This window comes from Panthera pardus, unplaced genomic scaffold, assembly GCF_024362965.1.
Source record: "Panthera pardus isolate Hobbes unplaced genomic scaffold, ASM2436296v1 HiC_scaffold_13, whole genome shotgun sequence".
NCBI classification, from domain to species: Eukaryota; Metazoa; Chordata; class Mammalia; order Carnivora; family Felidae; genus Panthera; species Panthera pardus.
The window spans coordinates 161795356-161822295 of record NW_026526688.1 but is presented as its reverse complement, the minus strand read 5'-3'; the positions used below and the strand labels follow the sequence as shown (position 1 = coordinate 161822295).

The following is a 26940-nucleotide window of genomic DNA, read 5'->3' as shown; positions in this document are numbered from 1 at the left end:
ATCTTACTACTCAAGGATTTCAAAAGCCAAAGGGTACATTCATTCAACACATATTTATTGAACACAAGGTAGATGTGAGGCACTGTGAGAGGCACTGGGACATAGCAGTTAGCAGGACAAATACCAGGAAGAATAATAAAAAAATGATAATAATAGCAACTGCCATTAACTAAGCACCTACTATAGGCAAAATACTATACTAAGTATTCTACATGCACTTGCTCTAAGTCTTAAAACACTGCAAGTAAGAGATTAACACCATTCTATTTAGGTAAAGACTGAAGTTTAGAGAGTGTAAACTGAAAAGTCACTCAGAGTAAGTGCCACTTTCCAAACCAGTTCTTTCTAGCACCAAACTACAGATCCCAGGTACCACATGGTGCAGCCTACTTCCCTATTCCTAAGCAAATGATTCCCTGATAGAGGACTAAGTAAAAATAAAATTAATAAATAAATAAAAATAAGTAAATAAAAGAGTATAAAGGGAATGGAAATATACACTATTTACAACAAATCCATATAGCATTTTTAGAAACCACATAATTCTGGTCATATGTAAGAGAGATAAGGCATGAAAAAGAGGAGGTAAATTTAAACTAACAAGTGTAAGAAGTTGGTGTATGAACAGTCAACAACTTAGGGTTTTCAGTCAAAAAGGATAATGGCTAAGAGCATATACAGAGTCTATAAAGTTATTAAAGTTGGAATAGGATATAAATATGCACAAAGTCTCAGAAGACTGAAACTAATAGTTACTCCAATATGAAACACAAATCAAAACAAAAATACTGTAACACAACACACAGTAAAGTTATGAAACCTGTTTCCTCAAAAAATCAGCCAAACCCAAATGAAAACACATACAAGTCAGAGTTCACTTACTTGGACACAAATTTTCTAAATTATAATACTACAATTAAGGCACAATCAGGGAGCAAAGTATAAACAAATGTGTAAGCAAAAATAAGCTTTTGCAAGGAAAATGCCATAAAATCTATTTAATGAAGCTAAAGCATTTTATTCAGTTGGAAGCTCCTCAGGTGCTTACCAGAGAACCTACTAAGAGGCTGAAGTTCCCTGTTTTATTGTCTTCCAAGTTCTTATCAACTATCTGTAATCACCTCATTGCTTTTTGTCTTTTAAGTTCACAAGAGGAAACGCATAACCTCTAAATAGTACCTAAACAGCATCTAAAACAGTACACCAAGCCCTAATGAGGTTTCAGAAATATTAGTTGAATAAGTACTTTCCAGAGAATGGCACACTAGCAGCATAAAGAAATGGCAGTTGAAACCAGCATTTTCGTAAGACAAATATGCTTTTTCCATACTATCAACTTAAGAAGTAATTTTAGGGGCGCCTGGGTGGCTCAGTCAGTTAAGCGCCTGACTTCAGCTCAGGTCGTGATCTCACGGTTCGTGGGTTCGAGCCCCGAGTCAGGCTCTGTGCTGACAGTTCGGAGCCTGGAGCCTCCTTTGGATTCTGTGTCTCCCTTTCTCTCTGCCCCTCCCCCATTCACACTCAGTATCTGTCTCTCAAAAATGAATAAACATTAAAAAAAATTTTTGAACAGAAGTAATTTTAAACATTTTCTATTAAAACAAATATATGTTATGCAATAGAATGAAAAATTCAAATGAGTATTTGAGATATAAGACAAGATTCAAATGCATTTTGTGACTGCAGGTGGCCACTTCATGTTCCTAGGCCCTAAGGACATATATTTATTGTCTTCTGTTATTAGAGCTACTTCATGAAAAACATTACAAGTAATTACAAACTTACACTATTTCTGCACTCACTCAGCCAACTGTCCAAAGAGACTACATACTCTCTAAGCATTAACATACATGTTTCTATCCCCAGCATCCAGCATAGTACTTATATGTCAAGATCGGTTCTATAAAAAGAGAACGGACTTCCATTTTCAGCCAAGATACTACAAGAGGCACCATACTTACACTCTGGCCTGACACAACAAAGAAAAGTGGGGGCAAAACATATGAAATTGTTTCCAAGACCATGGACAACAGACGATGAAAAATACTGATTCCTGAGAGACCAGGAAAAAATGACACAGGTCCCATGCTTTCCCAAGCTTATTGATATAAGGCAGCTTCTGGGTCACAGCACATGGAGAGAGCCCAGACAAAGCCTGGGGCCTCCCTAAGTTAAGGCGACAAAACTGAGGGTCTGGGGAGACCAGGGCAGCTAGAAGCCACAGAACAGAACACCAAAGAGAGTGCTACGCTGAACAAACCCCAAAGATATGCAGACAGTTCCTACTGAACTGCTAAGGTGAGTCCTGAGCAATGCTTGCAGGTAAAGAAATTACCAGAGGTGGAGCAAAGAGAACTACTAGAAAGAATTAGAGGTAACAATGTCCCGAATTCACAAAAATCTAGCAAACTGCCTCTTTCCATCAGCCATACTAGAAACGATAACAACTCACAGGCTGTTAAGAAAAGTATCCAGGATAGTCTTGCCTCACTGGTGGGAAATAACTAGCCCTAAACATAACACTGCTCTGGTTCCTCAAAAAATTAAACATAAAATTACCTTATGATCCCACACTCTTAAGTATACACCCAAAGAACTGAAAATAAGTATCACATCCATGTACACCCATGTTCATAGCAGCACTAGCACCTTTTGGGTAAAAATAGGCTAAATGTCCACCAACGGATGAATGGATAAACAAAGTATGGTATATACACAAAATGAAATATTATTCAGCCATAAAAAAAGAATGAAGTATTGACACAGGCCATAACATAGATGAACCTCAAAAACATTATGCTAACTGAAAGAAGCCAGACACCAAAGGTCATACATTATACGATTCCATTTATATGAAACAGCCAGAATAGATAAGTCCATAGAGACAAAACCCAGAATGATGGTTAGCAGGGCTGGGGGAAGAAGGTAATGAAGAGAAATTGCTTATTGGGTTAGGGATTTGGAGTGATGGAAATGTTTTGGAACTAGAGAGAAGTGATAGTTGTACAACACTGTGAATGTACTAAACGCTACTGAATTGTTCACTTAAAATGGCTAATTTCTGGTATGTGAATTTCACCTCAATAAATTATATTAATTAGAGATTAATATATTATATGAATTCTCAATACATTAGAGAAATAAAAGGCCAGAAAATGAAAATGGAAACTAAACATTGATGTAGGAAAAAAGAAAACAAACAGTAAAATGAAATTTTAAATTTGGCCATGTCACTGGTCACAATAAGTGCAAATGGTCCAAAATCCCTAAAAGGCAGATTGCCAGACTGAATAAAAAAAAGCAAGACACAACACCGCCTGGAAGAAATGAACTTTATATAAAGGTACAAATAAGTTAAAAGCAAAAAAATGAAAGATCTGGATATTAATCCAAAGAAAGTAGAAATGACCAATTAGAGAAAGTAGTGTTCAAAAAAAAAATATCAGAGATAAAGATCAATTTCATAATGATAAAGAGGTCAATCTACAACGAAAATACAAAACCTGTAAGTTTATGCACCCAATTATAAAGTGTCACAATATAAAACAAAAACTAGAAGAATAGAAAAACCCACGGTTACATAATTATATCAGAGATTTTAATACTAGTCTCTTGATAATTGATAGAACTAATAATCAGTGAGAATACAGAAGATCTGAACACTACCAACCAACTTGACTTAATTGACATTTATAAAACACTCTACCCAATAACAGATGAATGCACATTCTTTTGAAGTGCACAAAAGTTAATTCATTTACCAAGACAGCTCATAGCTGAAATAAAACAATTCTTAATAAATATAAAAGGACTCAAAACAAAGTGTTATCTAACCACACTCTTAATTTTTAATTTACAAATTAAATTAAAAATCAGTAACAGAAAGATCTCTATGAAATCCCCCAAATATCTGAAAGCTAAGTAAAATACTAAATAATGCACTAGTCATAGAAGAAATCAAAGGAGAAATACATGCAAAAAAAATGAAACTGAACCACTTCCTTTCACCATACATAAAAATAAACTCATACTAAGGGGCACCTGGGTAGCTCAGTTGGTTAAGCATCCAACTTCAGCTCAGGTCTGATCTCACAGTCCATGAGTTCAAGTCCCGCATTGGGCTTTGTGCTGACAGCTCAGAGCCTGGAGCCCACTTTAGATTCTGTGTCTCCCTCTCTCTCTGACCATCCCCCACTCACACTCTGTCTCTCTCTCTGTCTCTCTTGAAAATAAACATTAAAAAAAATTTTTAAAAAACCTCATAATGAATGAAACACCTAAATGTGAAACCTGAAGCCATAAAAATTCTAAAAGAGAGAACAGGCAGTAATTTTTCTGACATTGGCTGTAACATTTTTCTACATCGGTCTTCTATGGCAAGGGAAATAAAAGCAAAAATAAATTATTGACACTACATCAACATTGAAAGCTTCTGCACAGTGAAGGAAACAATCAACAAAACTAATAGGCAACACACTGAAAGGGAGAAGATATTTGCAAAAGGCATATCCAATAAAGGGTTAGTAACCAAAATATATACAAAATGTACACAACCCAATACCCTGTAAACAAATAATCCAATTTAAAAATGGGCTTCAAGAAAAAGACTTGAACGGACATTTCTCCAAAGAAGACATCCAGATGGTCAACAGAACATGAAAAGATGCTCAAAACCACTCATCATCAGGGAAATGCAAATCAGAACTGCAGTATCACCTCACACCTGTCAGAATGGCTAAGATAAACAACTCAAGAAACAACAAGTGTTAGCAAGGATGTGGAGAAAAAGGAACCTTTGCGCACTGTTGGTGGGAATGCAAACCTGTGCAGCCATGGTGGAAAAGAGCATGGGGATTCCTCAAAAAGTTAAAAACAGAACTACTCTATGATCCAGTAATCACACTACAGAGTATTTACCCACAAAAAATCCCAAAACACTAATTTGAAGGGACACACACACCCCTATGTTTATTGCAACATTATTTACAATAGCCAAATTATGGAAGCAGCCCAAACGTCATCGATAGATAAATAGATAAAGATGTGGTATAGGGACACCTGGATGGCTCAGTCAGTTGACTGTCCAACTTCGGCTCAGTTCATGATCTCATGGCTCGTGGGTTGGAGTCCTGCATCGGGCTCTGTGCTGACAGCTCAGAGCCTGGAGCCTACTTTCGATTCTGTCTCCCTCTCTCTCTGCCCCTACCCTGCTCACATTCTGTCTCTCTCCCTCTCTCTCTCTCTCTCAAAAATAAATAAACATTAAAAAAAAATAATAAAAAAAGATGTGGTATATACATAGAATGGAATATTACTCAGCCATAAAAAAAGAATGAAACCTTGCCATTGGCAACAACATGGATGGAGTTTGAGAATATAATGCTGAGAGAAATAAGTCAGGTAAAGACAAATATATAATTTCATTCATACGTGGAATTTATGAAACAAAACAAAGGAGTAAAGGGGAAAAAAAGAGAAAGACAAACCAAGAAACACTCTTAACTATAAAAAAACAAACTGATGGGATGGGGCACCTGGGTGGCTCAGTCAGTCAAGTGTCCAACTTTGGCTCAGATCATGATCTCACAGTTCATGAGTTCAAACCCCGAGTTGGGCTCTGTGCTGACAGCTCAGAGCCTGGAGCCTGCTTCCGATTCTGTGTCTCCCTCTCTCTCTCTCTGCCCCTATCCTGCTCTCTCTCTCTCTCAAAAATAAATAAACATTAAAAAAAACAAAAAACAAAAAAAAAAACCCTGATGGTTACCAGAGGGGAGGGGGGTGTGTGTGTGTGAAATAGGTGATGAGGATTAAAGAGTACATTTAACAACATGAGTACTGAGTATGTACAGAATTGCTGAATCACTATATTGTATACCTGAAACTAACATAACACTGTATGTTACACTATACACCATAGTAATGTACAGTAGTATACTATATACACTATAAAAAATCTTAAAAATAAATAAAAATATATATTATTCAAAATAGCATAAAAATAATATATACTTGAGAATAAATCTAAGGAAAGATATACAAGACATGTCCACTCAAAACTTAAAACATTGATCAGAAAAAATGTTAAAAGTAAATGGAGTGATATATTATTGTTCCATGGGTCAGAAGATTAAATATTTTTAAGACACCAATTTCTCCAAATTGATGCATAGACACAACGCAATCCAAACTAAAATCCCAAAAGAATCTCCTTGGTAGAAACTGACAAGCTGATTCTAAAATCCATATGGAATACAAACAACGTAAAAAGCAAAACAACTTTGAAAAAGAAAAACAACTTGACAAAGTTGGAAAACACTACCCAATTATACGACATAATTATAAAGCTACAATACTCAGGACAATGTGGTATTGGCATCAAAATAAACAAACAGATCAAGAGAACAGAACAGAGCTAAGAAACAGATGCACATATATACTGACAACTAGTTTCCAACAAATGAATAAAAGCAATTCAGTGAAGAAAGAATAGCCTTTATAGCAAATATTACTGAAACATCTGGATACCTATATGCAAAGAAAAAATATTTTAACTTCAATCCATACACTGCACCATATAAAAATTTTAACTCTAAATCAATCATAGACCTAAAAGTAAAACTTGAACCTATAAAAATTCTAGAACAGGAAAAAAATCTTTGCACCCAGGCTTAGGAAGAGTTATAAGATATAACACTAACAGCACAATCCATAAAAGAACAAACGAATCAGTGAGATTTTATTAAAATTAGAAATTTCCACTTTTGAAAAGACTGATAGGAGATGAAAAGTCAAACCACTAATTGGAAGAAATCTTTTTAAAGCATATACTTGTACCCATAATACATAAAGAATTCTCAAAACTCAACAGTAAGAAAACTCAATTTAAAAAAAAAAAAACAGGCAAAAAGTTGGAATACTTCACCAAAGATACACAAATGTTAAATAAACATGAAAAGATGCTCAACATCATTTATTATTAAGGAAATGCAAATTAAAACTATAATGATGACATTACATACCTATTAGCATGACTAAAATTAAAAAGACTAACCATATTAAATGTGGACAAGAATAGAGCAGAAAAGACTCTATTGCACACTGCTGGTGAAAATGTGAAAAAAACAGCACCACTTGGGCACACAGTTTCTCCATTCCTTAAAAAGTTAAACACACATATACTATACGACCACACTACTCTGTTCTTAGAAATTTTTACTCAAGAGAAAAGAAAGCATATGTTTATAAAAAGACTTGAACAAAAATAGTAATAGCAGATTTATATAGACGAAAACTGGAAACACAAATGGCAATCAAATAAACAAATGTGATAGATCCACACAATAAAACATTACTCAGCATTAAAGGGAATGAACTACCTACCATCGACCCAACAACATGGATGAATCTCAAAATAATCATGAGTAAAAGAAACAAAAATGAGGGGCGCCAGGGTGGCCCAGGTGGTTAAGCATTCAGCTCTGGATTTCGGCCCACGTCATGATCTCACAGTTTGTGAGATCGAGGCCCATGTCAGGCTCCTGTTGCTGACAGTGTGGAGCCTGCTTAGGATTCTCTGTCTTCCTCTCTCTCTCTCTGCCCCTCCCCTGCTCGCATGCTATGCATGTGCATGCTCTTAAAATAAATAAATAAACTTAAAAAAAAAAATGAATACATACTGTATGGCTCCATTTATATAATACTCTAGAAAACGCAAACTAATATATACTACCAAAAAGCAGATTAGCAGCTGCCTGGAAGGGGTGGAGGAGGGGATTACAAACAGACACAAGAAAACTTTTGGGGGTGATGAATATGTTCACTATTTTAATGTATACCTGTATAAAGGTGTTAATTTTATGACAAAATTCATCAAGTGACACACTGAAAATATATGCAGTTTATTGTATGTGAATTACATCTCAATAAGGCTGCTAAAATAAAAACAATTTTAAAGACATCATTAACAAAGCACACAATACTTGAGGCCCTAAAGTAAAACTTAACACATTAAGAAAATGAAATTACACAAAGTATATTTCCTGACAACAGAATTAAACTAGAAATCAGTATCAGAAAGGTGTCTGGAAAATTCCTACATATTTGTAAGTTAAATAACACATTTCTTAATAATACATAAATCAAAGAGGAAGTTTCAGGGAAAATCATAACATATTTTGAACTGAATGAAAGTAAAATATGGAATGCAAGCAAAGCAGTGCTTTAGAGAAAAATTTCAGCTTTACATGCTTATATCAGAAAAAAGGAAGTTCTCACATCAATGTCTTCTGCATCAATCTTAAGAAACTAAAAAAATAATAAATGAAATCCAAAGCAAGGAGACAAAATAACAAAAATAAGAGCAAAGATCAATGAAATCGAAAACAGAAAAACAATAGAGAAAACCAAGACTGAAGCTAAGAGTCCACTCTCATCACTCCTATTCAACATTTTACTGGAAGTCTTGCCCAGTGGGAAAAAAAGAGAGAAAAATAAATAAGAAGTATGCAGATTAGAAGCCAAGAAATAAAACTGTCACTATCCTCAGACAACATGTTTGGTTATTTTCTACATAGAAAATCCCCTGGAATCTAGAAAAACATTCCTGGAATTTAATAAGTGAGTTTGGCAAGGTCACAGAACACAGTGTTAATATACAAAAATCAATTGTAGTTGTTATGTACTAGCAATGAACAACTAGAAATCAAAATTTAAAAAATGATACCATTGGGGTGGCTGGATGGCTCAGTCAGCCTGGATTTCAGCTCAGGTCATGATTTCACAAGTCATGAGTTCAAGCCCTGCAACAGGCTCCATGCTGACAGTGCAGAGCCTGCCTGGGATTATCTCTCTCTCTTTCTCCCTCCCTCTCTCTCTCTCTCTCTCTGCCTCCTCCCCCATGCAAGCTCTCACTCTCTCAAAAATAAACTTAAAAAACTACCATTAACAATAACACTATGCACAAAGAAATACATACAAAGCTAACAAAATGTGTGTATGATCTATATGCAATGCAAAAAACTACAAAACACTAATGAAAAAAACCAAAGAAGATCCAAATAATTGAAGAGTTATGCCATGTTCATGCTGTGGAAGACTTGTTCAAGGCTTCCCAAAAACTGATCTACAGATTTAATCCCAATCAAAAAAAATTTCAGACACAGTACTGGCAAGCTGAGTTTAAAATTTACATAGAAAGTAAAAACATCAGAATAGCCAAAATAATCCTGAAAAATAAGAACAAGTTTGGAAGCCACCCTATCTAATTTCAAGACTTACTAGAAAGCTATAGTAAAGATCATGTGGTATTAAAATTAAGACAGACACACGAAGATCTAAAGAACAGAGTCTAAAAATAGATCCATGTAAATAGGGTCGACTGACTTTTGTCAATGTGTAATGGCAATTTAATGAGGAAAACACAGTCATTTCAAAAAATGGTACTGGAAAACCTGTAGTTATATACAAAAAAAAAATGAACTCAGACCTGTACCTCACACTTACACAAACATTGACTCAAAATGGGTCATAGATCTAAAAGTAAAATACAGAAGAGATCTATAGGAGAAAAAGTTTGTGACCTTGATTTAGGCAAGGAATTCTTAGATAGAACACCAAACACACAACCCATTTTTTAAATATTGATAAATTAGACTTCATCAAACTCAAAAACTTTTGCTCTGCCAAAGGCATTAACAGAATGAAAAGACAAGCCACAGACTGGAAAAATATATTTGGGGGCACCTGGGTAGCTCAGTCGATTGAGCCTCCAACTTTGGCTCCGGTCATGATCTCACAATTTGTGAGTTTGAGCCCCACATCAGGCCCGCTGCTGTGAGCCTGTCAGTGCAGAGCCTGCTTCGGATCCTCTGTCCCCCGTTCTCTCCTCCTCCCCCATTTGTGCTCTCCCAAAAATAAAAGAAAAGAAAAAAAGAAAAACCATTTAAAAGAATTTTCTCAATGTTTATTTTTTGAGAGAAAGACAGTGTGTGTGGGCGAGGGAGGGGCAGAGAGAGGGAGACATAGAATCCGAAGCAGGCTCCAGGCTGAGCTGTCATCATAAAGCCCCACAAGGGGCTCAACTCATGACCTGAGCCATGAGTTGGGACACTTAACAGACTGAGCCACAGAGACACTCCTCTTTTAACTTTTTTTTAATATTTAGAAAAAGCATTTAAAAATATATATGGCTACATACCTAACAAGGGACTTACACTCCAAACATATAAAAAATTCTCAAAACTCAACAATAAAAAATATTTTTGAGAGAGAGAGAAAAAGAATCCCATGAAAAGCATCAAGAGAGAGAAGTGGGGCTCACCCTAAGTAGGGCTCGTGCTCACCAGAAGCAGGGCACGAGGTCACCTAATGAGGGACTCGAACTAATGAGCTCACGAACTGTGATCATGACCTGAGCTGAAGTCAGATGCTTAACTGACTGAGCCACCCAGGAATCCTAAAAAATAACGATTTAAAAACGGGCAAAATATTTGGGGGTGCCTGGGTGGCTGATTCAGTTAAGCACCCAACTCTCGATTTTGGCTCAGGGCATGATCTCACAGTCATGAGATCGAGCCCTGCGTTGGGCTCCACGCCACGCAGTGCAGCCTGCTTAAGATTCTCTCTCTCTAACCTTCTGCCCCTCTCCCCCACTCTTGCTCACTCACTCTCTTTCAAACACAAAAACAACAACAAAATGGGAAAATATTGGAATAAACACTTTAACAAAGAGGTACAAATGGCAAATAAGCACATTAAAAGGTGTTTAATACCATTAGTCACAAGGGTAATAGGAAGTAAAACCAGAATGAGATGCACTACATCTATGAGAACGACTAAAATTTCTAAAACTAACAATACTAAGTCCTGGTAAAGATGCCGAGCAACCGGAACTCTCATATATCGTTGGCTGGTATGTAAGACGGTACAGCCACTTTGGAAAACAATTTGGAAGTTTCCTATACAATCAAGCATGCACTTACTGTAGGATCCAGCCACCCAACTCCTAAAAATAAAAACTTACGTTCACAGAAAAATATGCATGTGAACATTTACAGTAAGTTTATTCAAAATCACCAAAAACTGGATTGTGGAAACCAATTACACAATCCACACTGGATTGTGTAAACCACACAATGTCCCTTCAGCTGGTGAGTGGATAAACAAATTGTGACACATCCATACAATGGAATGCTACTCAGCAAAAATAAATAAGTAAATAAACTACTGATACATGCAACAAAATAGATGAATCTCAAATGCACTAGCTAAAGGAAACAGCCACACTCAAAAGGCTACATATACTGCATAATTCCATTTATATAACATGCCTGAAAAGGCAAAACTGTAGGGATAGCACACAGATCAGTGGCTGTCAGGGTTGAAGAGCTGAAAAGGGTATGACTACAAAGGAACAGCACAAGGAAGTTTTCTGGAGAACCGTAATGTATCTTGGTTGTGGTGGTAGTATACTACTCTATGCATTTGTCAAAAATCATTGATCTACATCAAAAAGAGTAAATTCTGCTGTATATTAAATAATTTTCAAAGATAGGTTATGGAGGTTTGTTTTTAAAACGAAAGGTAATTTGAAAGGAATAATAATAATAATGCAGATTGAAAACAAGGTCTCCAGAGGAAGGTCAACTGATACAAAGGGGTACTTAGTTGGAGATGGATTTAAAAGCAATGCAGAAATCTTAAGGAATCTACTCCTGAAATCATTGTTGCACTATATGCTAACTAAATTGGATGTAAATTAAAAAAATAATAATAGAAAAAGAAAAAAATAAAATAAAAAAATACAAAGCAATGCAGAAATCTAATAATCCAAATTATTGAATAATGTCATGAAGGTGGAAACACTGAGCTGCACAGAAAGTATGCCTTTGGTCCTGATTCGACTTAAGAGTCGGAGACAATTCTAATTTTTGTTTTTAATGTTTATTTATTTTTTGACAGACAGAGACACAGAGCGTGTGCAGGGCAGGGGCAGAGAGAGAGAGGGAGACACAGAATCTGAAGCAGGCTCCGGGCTCTGAGCTGTCAGCACAGAGCCCGATGCAGGACTCGAACTCACAAACTGTGACATCAAGACCTGAGCCGAAGTTGGACGTTTAACCGACTGAGCCACCCAGGCGCCCCAAGACAATTCTAACCAATACCACCTCACAAATGAAGACAGAGGAAAGGTTCAGTGGCTAACAATCAGGCAGGGTTTTAGCCTTTATTTATACTAGTATCTCAATCAAGGGTTCTTAACATGAAATACCTAGATAGAATTCTAGGACTCCATGAAAAGTAGATGAAACAAAGATTCGTCTTCATTTTCACTAACCTCTAACTGAAATGTGGTATAGTTTCCTTAGGTCATGAATGTATGCAACTATCTGTGGTAGACTAAACAGGACCTGTACTTCCATCACTCACAGATATCATAGGTTTTTCCTATCACATCGTATTACCATAGATCCTCTGCTATCTTATTTTGTATGCATTAATAAATATTTATAAGTAATATATTTGAGGGATTTTAGCCCTTCGATAATGAAAGTTATAAGGAAACTTTATAACTTGTGTATTTCATTTCCTACATTTAAAATACATTAAATATTTCATTTCATACATTTAAATACATTAAATCTTTTAAAATACAAATAAAACATTCTAAGAGAGGGTTCATAGGCTTCCCCGGAACACAAAAAGAGTCCACGACAAATAAAAGTCAAAAATCCCTGCTCTAAATTATCCTGCTCCCATTGTACAAAGCACCTTCATACATGCATGAAGTGTCACTCTCTCCCTGGGTATGTAATACTTTACATCAGAGACAAGGAAATGCACGGCTTTTTTAAAAGCGGTAATCGTATTTGTTTGCACTCACTAGATAGTAAAGTCCATATAAAATTAAGACCTTGGACTGAATACTACATTGTTGAACAAAATGTACTTTCTGAAACTACAGATGAGAATAACCTAAAAAAAGCAATCTACCTTATGTCTCAAATAAGAATTTAATGAAAGCATCTAAGAAATGACTTATGTTGGGGCGCCTGGGTGGCTCAGTTGTTGAGTGTCTGACTTCAGCTCAGGTTGTGGTCTCTCAGTTTGAGAGTTCAAGCCCCGTGTCAGGCTCTGTGCTAACAAACAGATCAGAGCCTGGAGGCTGCTTCGGATTCTGTATCTCCCTCCCTCTCTCCCCCTCCCCTGCTCATGCTCTGCCTCTCTCTGTCTGTCAAAAATAAATAAATGTTTTTAACAAAATGATTTATGTTGCTAAAAACACATGGAAAAGAGTAGGAAGTTTAGTTTTGTTTTCTAAACCCTACACTGTACACACATTGCAATGTCTTGTTTTCTCGTTTAAAAGGTAAAAAACAAAGGATCTCAAAACCTCAAAAACAAAAAAAAAACTACATTTTAAATACGTAGATTTCTAAAATAAGAAAATTCTTATGATTCCCTGAGTTAAACAGCAGTAAATTGCCAACCAAAATGAGATACAGCAGTCATTTAAATAATGAAAACATCCCAAACAGGAGGCGGAAGTAAGAGGATCTAACCTCCAAGGGCTGCAAATTTGATCATGGATCAAGGGACAACCAAAGATTAAAAACAAACAAAACGAAACCAAAAAAAACACAAACAAACAAACAAACAAACAAAAACACCATTCTGTGGTCTGAAGATGATCTGGTCAGAAATACAAGAAGGAAAAGAAGAAATATTCTTGGAGAAAAAATGAGTATTACAGATATTACAGTAAATATTACAAAATTAATTCTATCACAAAGGCATTATCTCCTTCCTATCAATAAAATGTACTAGCTAAAATTCTTTCTCATTAGGAATATACTGCTTATTTTTATAACAGAAATCAAGGGACAAACTGAATTTGCTTTTCCATATTCCCTATCATTATTTGACGACAAAATGAAATGCAGCCACATAAAACCACTCATTCAATTTCAACTTAACAGGATTTCATTTTTATACATATAGTTACCATACTTTTTAAAAACCTTAACAAAAATGTAATGCATTCCATCCTTAACAATTTGCCATATCTCTATCCATATCTTAGTCAAAATTATGACTCTTTAGATCATTTTTTCCTGATTACAGAATCACTATGTACTCATCTCAGGAAACTTGTAAAATACAAAAGAAAAAAAAAGCCACCAAATTTCTTCAAAAGAAAACAGAATTCCCCATAATCTGACCAACGAGAAACAAACATTGTAACCATGTTATTTCATCTGTTGGTACTATCTTACATTTTAGTAATCACGCCATTAGTCAATGTTTATTAGACGCTTTGAGCTACTTAGTTAATAGCTTTCCATATACTATTTCACTTTATACTTGCCACAATCCTATTCAAGTAGTTAGGTGAATACTGTCATTTTGTACATAAGATAGCTAGATTTTAAAAAGGTTAGGAAATGTGCCTAGGGCCACAGAGATTAGTGGTAGAGCTGCACCCGGCATTCTCAATCACTATGCTATACCACCACTAATGTATACGTAGAGGGAGAATGCCGTACTCTACTCTACTCTTAGGTACTTTCCTAGATCATAAAAATTACAGATATAACATATAATTAAATTTAATATGACATTATGGACATACCATAATGTACTTAATCATTCTACTGGATCAGATTATTTTTGTTGTCGTATTCAACGGTGGGATTCGTTCAATACAAAAATAAAAAGTAGGTAAATGAAAGATTTGCTTATCTACTTCTAAATTTAAATTAAAATATATTAATTCAACTTACTCTTTTACTGAGGCAAATAACTGGCCACATACTGCAACCTAATGTGCAGCAGCAACAAAGGCAGCCACAAAGTAGCCAACGTACATTAACAGGAAGGTTCTTCTTAAGACAACTGTTAACTCTGTTGATGCTGGCTTTAAATTCTTCAGGAGCTACCTAAAGAAAAATTTTAAGAAATAACAACACTGCAATATTAATGTCAAGAAACATGTCTCATTGGCATAATTATTTTTTCTAATTTGTTACGAAAAGACTCTACTTTTGAGGTATATAAATAGTACCTAAGTAAACGATAGACACTCACTTTTCCAGTTAACGAAGAAGGGAATTCTGATTCAAATTTGTTGCTCAGTCCAAATCTAGTTTTTAAAAAAAGAAGAGAAATATGTTATTACATGTCATTGTTGAAAAAAAAAACAGACCATTTAACTTAATCAAAGGTCAAGTAAATAGATGCAACTTGATATACAGAGTAACAGTGGAAGTTTGAGACACAAAAACATTGTAATCAGCAAAAACTTATGAAATGCAACAAGCAATTTTAGCAGCTGAATCAAAACTTTTGTATAAGAGGCTAAAAATACAGAAAGAAATGACTTCTTTGGGGCTCTCTTTGTAAGTCAAATATTAATGTAATGAGAAACAACACAACTGTCCAATGTTGCCAAAATTACTGAGATTCTTCCAACTAAGTAATAGAAAGCCACAACCTCTGCTATTAGTTATTTTTTAGGTCAAGAGCACTTGTCAGCACTCAATAAAGCAGAAACATGTCTAAGAATGCAAGTTGATCAGTTAGCATTTTCTGAGATCACATCGCCACTGCCATTACAACCAGAGAATGCTAAAAACACCTGGACGATGTGACAGCTGCCCTGGCTAATTAAACTTTCAAGTACGAGGACACCTGCTATATGCATATACCCCCAAAGAAATAGAACTGAGGTAGTACATTTCAATATGTTTAAGCTTTTAAATGTCTGCAAAAATCATGAGATTGGACTGGGCACTTGACTATTTCTTTGTATGAGTCATTAGGAAAGAATAAAATACTCATGGACACATTGGTAATAGCAGATTGCACCTGGAAATAAAAAGTGAGATACTTAAAAATGATAACTTGGATCCTGAAGCCAAAATGTTTTCCACTTTTATTGATATAATTGACATATTAACACTGCGTTAGTTTAAGGTGTACAACATGACTTGATACATGTATATATTGTGAAATGATTACCACAGTAAGTTTGGTTAACATCTATCACCTTACATAGTTACAATTATTTTCTTCCTGTGATGAGAACCTTTAAGATTCGCTGTCTTAACGACCCTTATAAATACACAATACTGCACTTCAGGTAGCTGGCACTAGTAAGAAGGATCCCCTAGGATAGTCTGTGTGAAACAGCTGGCCAGATGAGACTTCTAACTTAACCATCAGTAGAGCCAAACAGGAAAATCAAATAAGGTGAGCCATGCGAAAGCAGTAAGGAGTGGTGGAGACTGGCCAAGAGGAGGGTATACAGAACGTGTGTGTGTATGGTGTCATGGGACAGATCCAGCTGATTATGGTCCTACTAGAATGCAGGCCCACGTCTGAAAAATTGTATGATTTGTCTTTAAGAAGAGTTGGAAAACTAGATTTCTATGTAAAATTTCCCATCTTTAAAGTACCGTGCAAGGCAAACAAAACACTTCTGTGGGTCAGGTTGTGTGGTCTGCATCATCATCTAGATTTCCCTACGTGCGAATGGTGGCCTCGGAGACCATTTTATCGTTATCGTAAGTAATTCATACATTATTTTATAGAAGCATTGAAATGATATCAATCTGTCTTTATAAATAATGGATACTGTTTACAAAATAGATTACAACCCAACTACCTAAGTCCAAGCCAAAGTTCTTTTCGTACTAAACATAAACTGGCAATTATTGGTATTGCACATAATCCTGGCATTAATGCCATTCTAAGACTGAAAGACTCTGAGTTAAATCTATTTTCTGTCTATGCAGGGCCCTCAGAGCAATGTGGTTTTACTTGAAAAAGCCCCAACAGATAACTCACTTCCAACCTCAAAAGTCCTGGCATGAGGAAGAAGTCACTGTGAAGTGTTCAATGATAGCTCTCAGTGAGGCGTCTACATAATGTACTTCCTTTTCATCTATTTCCCTTAGGGAAGAGGACATTCAACAAATGTTCAGTGAGTATAAATTATAAATTTCCATCTCTTGAAGTATTATCTCCCTTGGTCTGATGGTTCTTGCTTTCAATCAGTAGTTCCCATTTCAACCACGTTTATTATTGCAATTAACCATCTCCTTCCAATTGGTCTTTGAAAATTTTTTAGAGAAGCAACCACCAGATTACTCCAAGTCCCCTAAATAGAAAAGCCTCCCCCTTTCATCCCAATCATTAAACATTTAACCCAGATTCAATTATTTTAGTGAATATCTACACTTTACTGCCAGGTAATATGCTAAATTGAAGGGAACAGTCCAGCGTGAGTTTAAACCCCAATTTCCTTTCTTTCTAGAGGCTAAGTATTTCCTTATTGGCTAAGTGGCTGAGTATTGATGCTTTGCCCAGGGAGCACAACCAGTAATAAATTGTCCTGTTGTTCCTGCAGGTCAGGGCTCCTTTTAAGTCAGGCTTGTTATTCTTCCAGTAAGAACTGGTAGCTCCAAGGATATTCACTCAGTTCCTCTTTAGTCATACCTTCTGTTAGGTTTTATCTTAGGAACAGATAGTAAACCTGCCTCTTCCTTCATCTCACCCCCCAAAGAATGTCCCAAGAAAAGATTACCCAGTGACATGATTAACACTATATGGGAGTGCTTAGTTTTTCTATCAGCCATTAACTTGGGGCTGATGATTTTTCCATTCCTCTTGGCTCGTGTTTCCCATCCACAGAACAACAATACCTGGAAGGAGGGTAAAGAAAATCCTGTGCTTGAAGCCCTTGAAGTCTCCCCAGCCCAACAGGAATGAACCCCAACTGTGCTTTCTCTTTTAAAGTCTCTAAACAAGTCATTTAATATTCAAATCCAGTACTCATGATTACCAGGAGAATGAGCCATGATAATCAAGCGCCCCTTCTTCATCTCCATTTGGAAATTAGTTCTCTGCTACAGGGGAATTCAAAGGTTTGGTCAGGACCTCTTTGCTCTCTTAAATCCTTGAGGACCTCAAAAAGCTTAAGTTTATGTGGTTTATATTTACCAGTATTTTGGATTAGGCATTAGAACTGAGGCATCAAAACATTTTTAAAACTTATTCATAAAAGAACCTAGTATATGCTAACAAATATAACATTTTAATGAGACACAACTTTTTCAAAAAAAATTTTAGAGAGAAAAGTATTGTTTTACATTTTTACATCTCCTTAATATCTGACAATGGAAGACAGGTGGATTCTCACATTTCTTTGTGCATTCAAACTGTTGTGATATGCTCTTTTGGTTGATATTTAAAAGGAAACTTAGGCTTCACCAGATAGGCATTTGGAAATCTGTACATATCATTCTTTGATTGTATACAAAAAACTCAACACGTGGTAGTTTCTTAACTGTTTTTTTGCAAGAAGGAAATTGAAACCATATCGATAAACTTTTAATACTTTGTTACATAAAATTCCGCTGATATATTTTGCCTTTTGAAGGCTTTACTTACACCTGATTTTATAACTTCATGCATTTGTCCCTTGGAAATGGAAATATTACTAAGTTGAGTTATGCAGATACTCCAAATGTTGACACACTTCATTGTATGATGTTAGAATCATCACACTCATTAATAGAACCACTGATCTCATCAGAAAGGTCTTTTAAGTATTGGGAAGCTGTCAAGTTCACAGTGACAGATACAAGTTTTCCAAAGTTCTAATTTTCATACTGAAAGCTAGAATTTTATTACTGACAACAAATGCTATCAGTTGTTTTGAAGTGACAGTCTTGCTTTATTTAAAAAAAAATTTTTTTTTTTAATGTTTATTTATTCTTGAGAGAGAGAGACTGAGCATGAGTGGGGGAGGGGCAGAGAGAGAGGGAGGGAGACACAGAATCTGAAGCAGGCTCCCGGCTCTCAACTGTCAGCACAGAACCCAACATGGGGCCTGAACTCGCGAACCTCAAGATCATGACCTGAGCCGCAGTCGGACACTTAACCAACTGAGCCACCTAGGCACCCCCGGTCCTGCTTTATTTAAAAAAAAAAATATTAACAAGAGGGGCACTTGTGTGGCTAATTCAGCTGAGCATCCGACTCTTGATTTTGGCTCAGGTCATGATCTCACAGTTTTGTGACTCTGAGCCCCACGTTGGGCTCTGTGCTGACAGTGCAGAGCCTGCTTGGGATTCTGTCTCTGTCTCTGTCTCTGTCTCTCTCTCTCTCTCTCAGCCCCATTCCCCTGCTCACTTTCTCTCAAAATAAACAAAAAAATTATAAGAGGCTGAAAGTTAACTAACCAGCATTATGTAAACAAAGAAAAAAATGATTCATTTAAAAATATTTGCACTACCATTTATACCTTAAAAACTAAAAGCATATTATTTTAATAGTTGTTTTTCTAGCTTTGAATGTTACTGGTAGAGATACACAATGGTTGTTAATTTTAACAGGTCTCCTGGCAATAAAAGCAGGAGAGAGGAAAATGTAAGGAAAAGTGGGGAGGGGAAAGTAGAAGGAAAGAGGGAGAGATGACATAAAAAAGAAAGTAAGCATTAACAAAGCGCTACCAACAACTGTCTCATTTACCCCTCAATACTTATTGTCAGTCCACCAGATGGAATTAAAGAAAATGCAGACGTGCTATATCGACATCTATCCCTATTACCTAAAAGACCTTTTCCTCAATTACGGTTAAAATACTCACGGCTTCAGAACTGATAAAATATTTAAAATTTTTTCAAAGAATGGCAAATATAACAAGATAAAATATATTAAACTTAGCCTATTTTACAAGTTTACGGGTCTCCAAGTCTCCAAGTGCAGTTGGAGAAAAGACAATTCACTCAAATCACAACCACCGACAACCTTCTATGTAATACTTCAAGAAAACAAGGTCCTACAACAGAAGACATACAGTTTTTTTTTTTTAATTTTAAAAAGCAAGCATGTACAAGGTTGATTTTTACTCTTATGTAATTTGAGGTAATTTTGAAAGTTCGTGTAATATACTTAGTAAAGCTTTGGAGAGACAGCAACTTTACACCTAAATCTATTTAGTTCGTTTGTTTGTTTATTTAAGCAATCTCTGCACCTCATGACCTCGACATCAAGGGTTGCACGCTCTTCCAACTAAGCCAGCCAGGTGAGCCCAACACTTAAATCTAAATGAAATCTTCAAATAGGTTTGTTTTGCTCCTATCCCTTCTTCAATTTCACTGTCCCCTCATTCTTACAATTCTTTCTTTGTTTGTTTGTTTCGTTTTTCATTCTTACAATTCTATAGCCATAAGTCAGAGTGTGAGCCATTCTAATCTGTTACCCTGCACTGTCATGTTTATCCAATTCAGAATCTCCCTTTCCTGATAGACCACTCCTCTTCCAAACTCCTTTTAATATTTAACTCTGGTATCCCTAACCTGGATATCTTCTTCTATCTTCTCTTTAAAAATTTTTTTTTCTTCTTGAGTATAACCAAAAATCCTGTTGGAATGACACTCTTTCCTAGAAATTCTCAATGATAGCTTATTTCCTCAAAGTCCACCTTTCAGACTCCCCATCTTCCAGGTTCCAGTAATACTTGACTACATTCTCTCCCGTACAGTCCTTACCGTACCTTATTATAATTATGTTTACAGGCCTAACTCCCTACTCTGATAAATAATGAGTTGTTTATAGGTAAGTATGGTTTCTTAATTATACCCCAATGCCTGATAGTCAATAAATACTTGCTGAATAAATTAATTAATTTCCAAAACAAGAGCTGAATCTACATTCTACTAACTCTTTGTTGCAAATTTCCATACCATTTTTCTCTCTTCCTCTGATGCCATGACTTCTGTTTCTGCCACACTGTTCTAAGTCTCAACCATCATTTTCAGCCTTCCAGGTCACCCCCTTTGTTGGAGGTCCACAAAACTACCCTCAGGTTTGATGATTTACTAGGATGACTCACATGACTCAGTACATAGTTGTACTCAAAGCAAAGGATAAAAAGCAAAATCAGCACAGGGAAAAGGCACATAGGGGAAAGGCACATAGGGCAAAGTCCAGAGGAAACCAGTAACAAGCTTGCAAGAGTCTCTTCTCAGTGAAGACACAAGGATGCGTTTAATTCCTCCAGCAACTAGTTTTGACAACATGTGTACAATACTGTCTACCAGGAAAGTGCACTACAGATTCACTGCCCAAGGCTTTTATCGGGAACTGATAGAATGTACCCTCTGCTTAGCATACACCAGAATTCCAGATTCCCAGAAGGAAAGCAGGTGTTCAGCATAAACCACACTGTTTGTTCAAATAGTTTAGGCTCAGTAAACCATTCTCAAATAGTTTGGGAACACTGGGAACTTTCCAAAAGTTCAAGTTCCCAGACACCAGCCAAGAGCCGACAGTATAGGCAAGTATTTCTAAGGACAGCGATCTCAAGCCTACTATGTTAAATCTTTTCTGTACACCTTCCTACTCTCTAAGGACACACATCCTAACTCTCTACGGATGAAGACTGTTGTCTTTATCCCAGTCACATTTACCTATGTCTTCAGTATCTACCATCTGTCTCAACGCAGGCAAGCTTCCCAAAAGCTAAACCATCTGCTCCTGGTTGCATCTCCCCCAGTCTCCTCTGTAATCCGCTCTATTGCTCCCTCTCGTTTGGCTCCTGACACATATCCTACAAACCTGCCTATGTCTACCCAGCCTGAGAATCTGAATCCCTATGTTCTTCTCCCTCAGTGAATGACGGCATCCACCTCTTTTCTTTCCTCATCCAATGTCTTGAAAGAGTCCTTATATTCACTATCTTTATCTCACCTTCCATCCAATATTCAAACTACTACGATCCAGACTTTACATTTCTTTACTGATGAGACCACTCAACAGACTAGTTGAAAACAAGTCTTTTCAGCAAGTCCTCCTCCACAGAGCATACTTTCTCCCAGCAAAAAGCTTCAGTATTACGTTGGCAAATGTCTTTTTTTCTTTGTTTATTTATTTTGAGAGAGCGCGAATGGGGGAGGGGCAGGGGGGTGAGAGAGAATCACAAGCAGGCTCCTCAAAGTCAGCACGGACCAGGGCGGGGCCTAAACTCAAACTGTGAGATTATGACCGGAGCCAAAATCAAGAGCCAATGCTTAACCAACCGAGCCACCCAGGCATCCCTAGAGTGGGCAATGTCCTATTTGGCACAGGCTACAGCAAATAACTCCTTAGCAATGTCTTTGAGTTCTGCTTTGATTTTTGTTTGTTTGTTTAATTCTAGGCCAACCAAAGCAATACCGTCAGATAAAGTTTTAAGAAAATCATCTTATTTTATTAAGTAAGAAAAGTCGCACTTCATGTTTGTTAATATAACTGCAAAGTATCTTAAATGGTTTTGATGTGACCTAGATCACTTAATTTTGATGTTACCTTAGTTCCAGTTTCAGGGGGTTTTAAGTTTGCCAGGAAGTGGGGTCTGTTAGCAATGAAAATGAGTTATATGTTTCAGCTTAACTTGACCACATTATAAATTACTGCTTTTATTATAAATTACTTACTTTTATCCATTATGCTCCTCCAAGTTTAAAGTCTTTAAATATGGCAAAATATAATTTCCTTTATTCTAAATCAAAGGACAATTGGCTCTGGACAGTACTGAAAAGGCCAAATTTCGTCTTCTACAATGCCAATTTGATATGCTTGAAAGAAGAGCAATGGGTAGGAAGCTGAACTGCCTTCAAGCCTAATAACCTAACATTGTATTGATCCAAAAAAGCTGCAAGTAACAGAAACCCATGGGGGAGGGGAAGGAAAAAAAAAAAAAAGAGGTTAGAGAGGGAGAGAGCCAAAGCATAAGAGACTGTTAAAAACTGAGAACAAACTGAGGGTTGATGGGGGGTGGGAGGGAGGGCAGGGTGGGTGATGGGTATTGAGGAGGGCACCTTTTGGGATGAGCACTGGGTGTTGTATGGAAACCAATTTGACAGTAAATTTCATATATTAAAAAATAAAAAATAAAAAATAAAAAAAAAATTAAAAAATAAAATAAAATTAATTCTGTGATTAAAGACAAAAAAAAAAGCTGCAAGTAACAATAATTTCAAAAGATATGATTCAGGGTGGGTGGCATCTTAATTCAGTTATCTACAAAGACTAATATATGAATACAACAAAAAACTATTTGTCAAGAGGTCTTAAGATAGAAAATACCATGCACTGCTAATGAAACTTTAAGTCATTACAACCAGGGGCACCTGCCTGGCTCCTGTAGAGCATGCAACTCCTGATCTTGGGGTTGTGAGTTTGAGCCCAACACTGGGTATAGAGATTACTTACAAATAAACTCTTTAAAAAAGTAAATAGAGGTGCCTGGGTGGCTGAGTCGGTTAAGCATCCAACTTTGGCTCAGGTTATGATCTCATGGTTCGTGGGTTCGAGCCCCATGTCAGGCTCTGTGCAGACAGATCAGAGCCTGGAGCTTGCTTCGGATTCTGAGTGTGTGGGTCTCTCTCTCTCTCTCTCTCTCTCTCTGCCCCTCCCCCCCACACACACTCTTTCTCAAAAATAAAGTAAATAAATAAATAAATAAATAAATAAATAAATAAAATTAATTAATTAATTATAACCATTCTAGAAATCAATTTGGCATTACAAACATTTAAACCTTTGTCCCAGTAATTTCTTTTTCAGTACTCTAACCTAAAATATAATCTGAGGGGTGACTGGGTGGCTCAGTCGGTTGAGCATCTGACTCTTAATTTCGGTTCAGGTCATGATTCCAGGGTAGCGGGATCAAGCTAAGCTAAGCGTGGAGCCTGCTTGGGATTCTCTCTCTCCCCCTCCACTTCTCTCCAGCTCACATGCTTGCTTGCTCTCTCTATAAAATAAAAAAATAAATAATTTAAAAAGAAAGAAAAATAATCTAACGTGGATAAAATAACAGGCATAAACAAGTTCCCTGAAACTTTATTCACAATAGAGAAAAATAAACATAATAACATTATGGGAATGTTAAGTAACTTTTAGTATCTCAATATAACAGAATATTAGACAACTATTAAAAATGAAGTTTGCAAACAACTAACATAGGAGATACATATACAATACTATTAAGTAAAAAAATACAAAGCTGCACATACACTATGACTTTAATTGTAAAGAAAAAAAACTTACAAAATAACAGAAACCTTCAGAGTACAATTTGTAAGAGTCAAAAACATACACATACCTTTTGACCCAGTAATTCTCCCTCTAGAAATGTATCAGAAGAAAATAATTACAGTTGGCACAAATATGTTAACAAATAATCAAGTTTTCTAGAGCGTTATTTTGGTATGAGAGTTAAACGTTTTATTTGTTGTTTCTTAAAATAAGATCTAATTTTCAGATGTACTATAGTTGCTAAATAAATACTTTAAAAGCGTTTCATAATATACAATACCATTATAATTTTTTTCTATATGAATCTATTTGGTATTAACTAGGTAACTTATCATAAGTAAACATAAAAAAAAAACATAAAAAAAGTTTGGGTTCACTAATCAACAGTTTTTCTGAATGCATTTCAACCTTTTCTATAGTTCAAGCCTATATAATATCCAGTCTTGGGACACCTGGCTGGCTCAGAGAATGCAACCCTTGATCTTAGGGTTGTTAGTTAGAGCCCCATACTGGGTGTAAACATTACTTAAAAATAAAATCTTAAAAAATATATATCCGTGGCACCTGGATGGTTCAGTCAGTTAAGCATCCGACTCTTGATCTCAGCTGAGGTCTTGATCTCAGGGTCTTGAGTTCAAGCCCCATGATGGGCTCTGCGCTGGGCATGGAACCCACTTCAAAAAAAAAAAAAAAAAAAAAAAAAAATCCAGTCCTTTTTGCCTCCATTTTTAATTCTTCCATGTTCCTTATATCTTCTCACATTAATGTCTCTTATAATTCACTAATGCACTGTTATTTTGAGTTGAATCATGTTTTGATCTCATGACGAATTTTGTCTTTGAAATACAGAACTGCAAGAATCTGACTGCTTCATCTTGTTTTGTATTTATTTTCCTTGCTTCTCAGTCGCAGTGCTATTTTTGACAGTGAAAGTTCTCAAATACTAGAAATGTCCTACAATTACATTAACGATAATATATCCATCTGAAAAGACACTGTGTAGCTCAAAACCACGTATACTAAAGAGAAGTCTGTTACTCTGAGTGCCTGACCAGGAGTTCCCTATGCTCTGGTGAATTAGACCACAAATGGGCATCTGATTTTAGAACCACTAATCCCTGGGCTAGCTAGCAGCATGTGGGATGGAGGCCCAACAAACCCGCCCAACTTAGACAACATTCACTAATTCAGTCTGATCCTCTTTCTCGAGGTGTCTATCTACACAGGAGACAATAGTTGGTAACATGAAGCTTCAACTGAAGCCAAGATACAGTAAAGCCATGAATAAGTAGAAGTAAGGAATAAGCTGAGGCCAACAGTAAGCAGATACAACAAGAGAGGGAAAAGCTCTCTGCCAGTTCACACTGCAACAGCACAAGCTCCAACTGAAAGTAAGTCATTGTGATAGACCATTAGACCAGGGAGCACAGGACACATGCTATTGAGAAAAATAACAGAATAACCTCATAGCCAGATTGCACTATATCCAAAAATATTAATATTCCAGTCTCCTTGAAGCCTGGCTGTACAGTGACAAATGTCTCCTGTCTTCCTTAGTGTCCATGCATTCTTACAATAAGTTTCCACTGCCTATGGTCCTCTGAGTGATTCTGTTCTCTGAAATCTAATAGAGTCTCATATTTCATACTTTAAGAACCCATAGTGACACTGGCATATTTTCCTAGTGTCAAATGAAAAATGTAGAATACAAAAGACTTTTAAGTATGGTCTCAATTTTTTTCATAAAAATATTTACATATACAGAGAAAATTTTTAAAAGATAAGCCATAAAAATATTAATAGTGGTTAACCGTAGGCAATTACCTTATAGGTGATATTTCACTTCTAATATTTTCAAGTTTTCTAAAATTTCTATAATAACATATATTGCTATTTTAAGCTAAAAAAGAGATTCCTAGAAAGAAAAATTTAATAAGGACTAGAAACAAATACACCAAAATATTAAATGACCTTGGTCTCTTGCTGATTATAGACAGTTTATTTTCTGCTTCACTGAGAAGTATTACTTTCCAATTTTTAAGTAATCTTTGTTTTTCACTATAATTAGAAAAGAGTAAAAAAAAACCAAAAAACAGAAGGGACGCCTGGATGGCTCAGTCAGTTAAGCGCCCAGCTTCAGCTCAGGACATGATCTCACGGTTCATGAGTTCCAGCCCCACATCGGGCTCTCTGCTGTTAGCACAGAACCCATTTTGGATCCTCTGTCCACCCACCCACCCCTGCTTCTCTCCTGCTCACACTGTCTCTTTCTCAAAAATAATAAAGTAAACATAAAAAAAAAATCTGTAGCATAATGCTCCATTTAAAATCAATCAATCAATCAATCAAAGGATCACTATGTCAGATGTACTAAGAAGACTGTATAGGTTGAGAGGCAAAGGAAGGAGGGAGGGGGAAAAAATTAAGTGTATAGCAGAAGAGAGACGATGACAACTCACACCAGTAGTGGAGATGATAAAAAATGGTCGAATTTTGAATATGTTTTGAAGACAGAGCCAATGAATGATTTCTTGACAGCCTGGATGCAAGGAAAGAGAAAGAGGGACTTTAAGGATGTATCAAAGATGTTTTTAATCTAAACAAATAGGATGCCAGATCTGCCATCAACTGAGAATAAAAAGACTGCAGTTGAAATTAATTTGGGAAAAAGATTATGAAATCAGTTTTGGCTATTCTGGATCTTGAGACACTCAACCTGTACAAACCTAGACTCACAGAATTTTATTTTCCTATTGATATGACAAGATCTATGAACATATGAACTAGAACTTTCAAACTGAACACATGGGGAGTTATGAGGATGGCAAGTGAAGACAACATTTATTTCCTAATGTT

At 36.2% G+C, this 26940-nt stretch overlaps 1 protein-coding gene across 2 annotated transcripts in view; it reads right to left on the bottom strand.

The window, feature by feature from the left end:
* Positions 1 to 26940, bottom strand: part of CHIC2 (cysteine rich hydrophobic domain 2) — a 52294-nt gene that overhangs the window by 13959 nt on the left and 11395 nt on the right. For both annotated transcript variants that reach the window (XM_019469768.2, XM_019469776.2), the window contains exons 2-3: positions 15085 to 15139; positions 14781 to 14936 (exon numbers count right to left, since the gene is read on the bottom strand). In XM_019469768.2, the coding sequence (XP_019325313.1) occupies positions 14781 to 14936; positions 15085 to 15139 (211 nt within the window). The remainder of the gene's footprint in view (positions 1 to 14780; positions 14937 to 15084; positions 15140 to 26940) is intronic.